At 27.3% G+C, this 6,673-nt stretch overlaps 1 protein-coding gene across 1 annotated transcript; it reads right to left on the reverse strand.

Annotated features, from left to right (window-relative positions):
* Positions 1 to 1,336: 1,336 nt before the first annotated feature.
* On the reverse strand, positions 1,337 to 6,468 carry LOC103485950 (auxin efflux carrier component 2-like). The gene is made up of 4 exons (XM_051085340.1): positions 5,691 to 6,468; positions 4,951 to 5,044; positions 1,944 to 2,187; positions 1,337 to 1,417 (listed from the first exon to the last, which is right to left on the reverse strand). The coding sequence occupies exons 1-4, from the start codon at positions 6,466 to 6,468 to the stop codon at positions 1,337 to 1,339; spliced, it is 1,197 nt and encodes a 398-aa protein (XP_050941297.1).
* Between the last annotated feature and the right edge of the window lie 205 nt (positions 6,469 to 6,673).

Below are 6,673 nucleotides of genomic sequence, written 5' to 3' on the forward strand. Positions count from 1 at the left end.
TAATATTATTTATAATTTAAACCTCTATATATATATATATACACACATATACGTATAAATTATTTTCTTAAAGAAATAATAGTGCATAATTTAAGTGAATTGAATATATATTTTAGAGACATTTTTAAAAATAACAAAATAAATTAGAATATTTACGAGATATAACAAATTTTTTTAATTTTAATGATAGAGACCGATAGACTTCTATTGTCTATCAATAACACTAATAGAAGGATATTAGTGTCTATCAAATTTGTGATTGATAGAATCTAAAATTTTGCTATTGTGTATAAATATTTTGTCAAATTTGTTATTTTTGATAATTTTCTTATATTTTATAAATATATATTGTATTTATTAACCTCCTTAAATCTTTTTAAATGTAATTCTATATTTTTAATTCCGGAACGATCCAGATTTTAAGAAAACAAGTTTATCTTTTAATTTAATAATTACCAAGATTAATAAGTCTGTTTTTTATTTGAAAAGAATATGTTTTCAAATGCAATATTAAAGAGTTTAAAAATTGAAAAAAAAAAGAAAGAAAGAAAGAAAGAAAGAAGCTCACTTCTCCATATCAATTTAAATAACTATTGTTACCAAAGGGAGATATTAAGTAAAAAAACCGTGGTTTGAAACGAAAAATAAATAAATAAAGTCGCTAATCTTGAAATGATTAAAGAAAATTGATAGTTATGTTGATAAGAACGTAAAATATTAAAATTATTTATAAAATATAACGAAAATTCTCTATAATCTTCTTTAGATTTTTTTGTTTTATTTTATAAATAGCTTCATTTTTTTAAGTTAAAATAACAAAAGATTGAAATTATTTCCAAATATAACAAGAGTCACCCAACTCTTTATGATCTAGTTAATTTTTTTTTTATATATTTTGTTAATAGTTTCATTTTTTGTATCATTTATAACAATTTTTCTTTTTCTAATTACGTTTATTAAAAGAAAGAAACTGTGAATGAAGTTTGAAAATATGACTCGTCTATCGTTATGATATACTATTTTTAAGTACACAAATTTGAAGTATAGAATATTTTTTAACTTTTGAATTTAAGAGACCAATAAGTACATGTCAATTCCATGAAATATATGTCAATTACTAATGAGTTAGGCTCACAATAGTCTTGTTCAAGTTATCATTGAACACAGATTGTATGATTGGGTTATATACCAAACGTTAATTACCAACTTTAAGTTCAAATTTATCATTGGTTGTGTGTTTAGAACTTTTAACCCTAACCTAGTTTTTTACTGGTGTAATGCATATAACAAAAATTGCTAAGAAAATGCGGTAATAATTTTGGATGAAATGAAAGACTTACGAAGTACTAAGTACGTTTGGATGAACATTGTATTCCTTAGCCAATACAAATGAAACTACTCCTTGAGGAAAAGCAGCCTAATACACGATAAATTAAAGTTGAAAATTAAGAAGAAACAAAAGGAGAATCATTGACGTAAATAAATATAATAAAATAAATCAAAATATTTATAAATAGTATAATCGATAATTAATAAATACTAATTAATAAACTTTTTGTTATATTTATAATCGTTTTATATTTAAAATAATTTTTAACTTTGATCTAATATTTTTATTTTCAATATATGTAACATTGATTAATATAAATCCCCATAACTTTAACGTTGAGTTGCTCTTGTGTTTTTTTTCTCTATTTTTTTTATTTATTTCCATTGCATTTTCACATCTAACTTCTTAAAAACATTGAGTTGGGTTTGTATCCTTAATTTTTCCTTTTCAATCTTATTTAGAAAAAGACTAAATAACCATTTGTTTCAAATTCAATATACCTAGCTAAACTATTAGAACAAAAGCTTACATATCAAAATCAACATTATGATCACTTTGGCTAATTCAAACAATATTAATACGAAAGTTTAGAGAGAAATTAAAAAAGTAGAACCTGAATAATAGCGGTATGCAATGCAATCCCATGAAGGTTGATGAGTTTGGAAATGGCAGCTATGAGCATGGGACTAACAAGGAACCGAACGAGCATGGCGGAGGCAGCCTCGGACATCGAACAAGCGATGATGTTTGGTTGTGCTGCCATGAAAATGCCTAAGGTGAACATGGAGAGAGCTTGGCCTGTGTCTGATAACATTAATACGCATCTTTGCAACACTGTTGGCATTTTTATGTCATACCTGCATTGCATTCATGCATTAATACTTAATTACAAAATTTTAATTTATGATTTTGGACAATAGAAGGAAATCATAAGGGATATCAGTGCTAGGATTGAATTTTGTTTTCAAAAGAATTAGGGTTTTGAAAACGATTTCCTTTTTCGTTTATTTACTTTACATTTGGTCTTTCTTGGTTTTGATTAATAAAAAAATAGAGAGATAAATGTTTTTGAAATATTAAAATAATCTTGTTATATTTATTGTAGATTATACATAAGAAAAATTTTTTGATTTCGAAATTGGTGAAGATAGTAGAGGAGTAACAATATAATATATTGTAGTTTTCAGAAAAAAAAAATCAATAAAAACATTTTTGCAATAATATTTTTTAAAGTGCCTTTTTTCGTACTTTAATATATAATTAACACTTAAAGTCGGGTAATTATCAATCCTACATGACTTGATAACATATAAAAGCCAAATTCAGAGAAAACAGATTATGAACTATTTCCAGTTTGAGAATTCGATTTCTCATCTCCAACTTTATTGAACTTTACAAAAAGAATGGTTGAATTATGAAAAATATGTAGGTTATAATTTGTGTTAAAATTAAAAAATTTTAAAACTTCCAAATATTTCAACAAAACCCTAAACTTTCACTTTGGAATTCACTTTGAATTTCTTCCGCTACTTCCACTTTCAAATTTCTTCTTTTGTTATCTAGTTATTGGTTGAAAATCTAGTCAAAATTTGAAAACTAAAAGAAAATAATTTTTAAAATCTTGTTTTTGTTTTTGGTATTTGGCTAAGAATATTTCAATAATTGTACTACTTATAAAAGATGTAAATCGTTGTATGAAATGAGGAGGAAATAGACTAAAATTTTAAAAATCCAAAAGAAAAAAAAAATACCAAAAGAAAATACATTTTACCATTAACACATGTGAACAAAACCATTAAGATCAAGTTGTTGGAGTTTCCAAATAATCTCTAAACTTTCAAAAGATGCATTCCTATTCATAATATTCTAAAAAACAAACAAATAATTAATGCTCCTACTGTTAGTAGTTTTTTCAATTTGTTTACCAATTTTCTCGACTAACAAAAATATAAAATAAAATTAAAGCATAAAATTAATTTTCTTGTAAAATTTTGTTTGCAACAATCTCGCATTACATTTTGAAATCAAATTTTCCCTTAAAACTCAATAAAAAGATGAACCATATACAAAAGGAATTGACAAAAAAATATCTTCTTCAATCACACACAATGATTCTCATTAACTAATTACAATAAATAAAGTAATTTGAACTATGAAAAGTCTTAGTCACTGCAAATTTATTGATGAATAACTTGTTTCCATTCTTTAATTTTCTAATCTCCTACAAGCAATTATCTTCAAATTATGATTCAAATCTCAATGCATCTCTTATTCTCAACTTGACTCTCTTTTTATGCATTAAACTCAAACAACAACAGATGACCGTACATTCAATTCTTGACGTATAATCTTTGTTAAAACATTTAAATTCTAATGTCTCTTGATGGATCGTTTCATCGTTATATATATTTTTTTCGTGTTTCGATTAATATTCCTTAAGAAGTGTATTTTAGATAAAAGAAAGATCAAATAGTTAACACAAACCAACAAAATCAACATCAAGAAATGAATGAAGGGAAGAGGAAAATGAAGGAGAGAGTAGAGAGCATTGAGGAAGAAAGAGAAAAAAGGGAAAGAACAGAAGTGTTGGATCATAAATCATTCAAGTACAGAGAGAGAATAGAATATAGGAAAGTGATATGTTGTAGATAAGCATTAAGTGCATGTATTTGTATTTTTTCTTTCCAAAGGTTAGAGTACTCATGCAAGTTTTACAACTTTAGTAGTATTTTTGTAACGAGGTACTATTGGTTTCTATACAAAACACTAAAATTTCAAAACAGTTATCGCCCATAAGTAATTATGATAAGGCTATTTAATTAAACTTTATTTTTAAAGTTTAAGGTAATTATTTATTATTTATGTTTAGTGGGTTTATTTTTTATATTTTGGAGGTTAGAAGATTGTTTTTTACATAAAAATTTGTTAAGATGATAAAATATGTGACAACCAATTATAAATGCACACGTACCATACGTACCAACAAAACTAATACAACTATGGCAATTATTTTAGTATACATTTAATGACTGGTAAATGATGTATAATTTCTTTTAATGATTTAAGACCATATGTTTTAGAATGGTTAAAAGACTTAGCTATAGTTGATAAGTACAACTATGGTTTTTTATTTTTCTAAAAAACAAATTTATAAATACGATTTTCAAATATAATAAAATCAAGTTGCGGAAAAAAAAAAAAAAAAAAAAAGCTAATATTTATCATTCATAGTTAGTGAGTGAAGGTAAAAATTGTGTGGTCACACACAAATTTCAAGAATAGAAAATAAAAAATGTAACACGGTACGTTTATACTTGAATTTATAAATTAATGTTACTTTCACTTTTATTTTTCTTTGTTCGATTATCTTACTTTTAAAGCCGAGTCTTTAAAAATGTCATGAAAACTTTTAAAACTAAAAAAGTATGTCTTTTTCTTTTCCTTTTCCAAGAAAAAATTGATTGGTTAGAGTGAATCTATATAATTTCAACGTAGTTGAAAATATTTGAGAATTGAGATAGACATTAATAAATAAATAGATGGAAAATGAAAGAAATGCATTGTTAGAAGTATTAAAAATAAAGAAAATAAAAGAATAATACTTGAATGATACGAGAGACCAAATGATGCCAACTAAACTTGCATAAGTAATGGGATTTCTTCTAATCTTCTTCCACACCATGTAAACTACAAGTTTTGTCATTCCACTCCTTCCTACATAATCCAGTGAAAAAGAAAAAAAGAAAACATCAAATTAAAATGTTATTTTTAATTTGATGTATGATATTAATAGATTCTAAAATTTTGATTAAAAAAACAAAAAAGAAAAGTTGGAAAAATTGTGATGGATAACCAAATATTGAAACTATTTATAAAATGTAGCAAAATAAACTTAAATAATAAAGGAGAATTTTAAAAATAGTAAATTTGACAAAATATTTACAAACACATAGCAAAATTTTCAGATTTTATCATTAATAGACATTTATAGATACTAATATCCTTTTATCAGTGGCATTGATAGACGGTAATAAAAGTCTATCAACTTCTATCATTAATAGGTTTTGGAATCTTACTAGAGCTTGGAATAATTTTAATTTAATTTACTATTTATAAAAATATTCCTTAAATATACTTTTGCAAGTTGAATGGATTTTGTTATATTTTATAAATAGTTTATGGGTTTTGTTATTTTCTAAAATAGCTCTAAAACAATATTATTTTTAGTTTGTATTAAATAATGTAAACTTTTTTATAATTATATTTGATTATTTATTTACTAATTGCAAGCAATGAATGAAGTTACTTGAAATTCTTTAATGAATGGATTATTGCAAAAGATTTTTAAAGAATTAATTACCTTCGGAGGAAAAAGTATCCTCCAATTGGAGATCATTTTCCTTCTCAGCCTCTACAATCACCCCTATATGTCTAGAACCACCACTGCCGTCGCCCGGAACTATCTCTTTCGCCGGAAAACCTCCATTACCATTACCATTACCATTACCATTACCATCAACTTCACTACCAATTTCACCGTCGCCATCAACACACACAACACTCACCTCTGTTTTCTCCGGAAAAACCTGTTTCAATCCATTTAAATCCACTAAACCACACTCTCCACCACCACCCCTCCGATCCTCCTCCGCTGCCACGATCATTCTCGCAGCTCTATACTCGAACAGAACAATCAACACATTGATCCAAATGGCGTTCTGAAAAACCAGAGTCTGAATCATGAAACCAACCGAGCCTTGGCCGTACATCGCCGTCGTCATTGGAAGGCCGATGATGAGCGTATTCGGAAGAGAAGACAGAGAGAACAGAGTAATCATCCAATCGAGAGAGGCGTTTGTATGGAGCAATTTCCAGAGGAACAGAGCGGCGAGGGAAATGAGCTTCTGAAGTGAATCGGCGGCGAAGAGTTTGAGATTAATGGCAAGGAGATTGTTGGAGGAGATTACTTGGAAGCAGAGGAATGGAATGGCGAGGGTTCTGACGAAGCGACTGATTCCGGCGGATTGGTCGGGGGTGAAGAGGTTGAACCACCGTACAGTAACGTAGGCGATTGTTAGTGGGAAGTACATTGGGACGATTGCGCTGAGAATGTCGATAACATCCTTGCCGGCGATCATGGCGACGGAGGCGGTTTGAAGGTGGTGATAATGGAGGAATTTTTTAGAGGTAGTGAAGAGAGAAGAAAGGTAGCATTTATATTTATAGGCTTCCAAATTGCATGAATCTCTCTCAGCTCTCTCTTTTAATTTAAATAAAAAGATTAACTGTTAGTATATTATCCAGTTAATTAAGTATTTAGTTTTAATTGAAGTTCACGTCACA

The sequence above is a fragment of the Cucumis melo genome, chromosome 5 (assembly GCF_025177605.1).
Source record: "Cucumis melo cultivar AY chromosome 5, USDA_Cmelo_AY_1.0, whole genome shotgun sequence".
In the NCBI taxonomy this organism is placed as follows: Eukaryota; Viridiplantae; Streptophyta; class Magnoliopsida; order Cucurbitales; family Cucurbitaceae; genus Cucumis; species Cucumis melo.

Excerpts from the sequence above, each read along its gene's own strand:
- LOC103485950 (XM_051085340.1), bottom strand. The coding sequence starts at position 6,468 with ATGATCGCCGGCAAGGATGTTATCGACATTCTCAGCGCAATCGTCCCA. Across the intron at positions 2,188-4,950 it reads AGTTTAGTTGGCATCATTTG|GTATGACATAAAAATGCCAA; the intron begins GTCTCTCGTATC and ends AATGCAATGCAG. Across the intron at positions 1,418-1,943 it reads TGCATACCGCTATTATTCAG|GCTGCTTTTCCTCAAGGAGT; the intron begins GTTCTACTTTTT and ends ATCGTGTATTAG.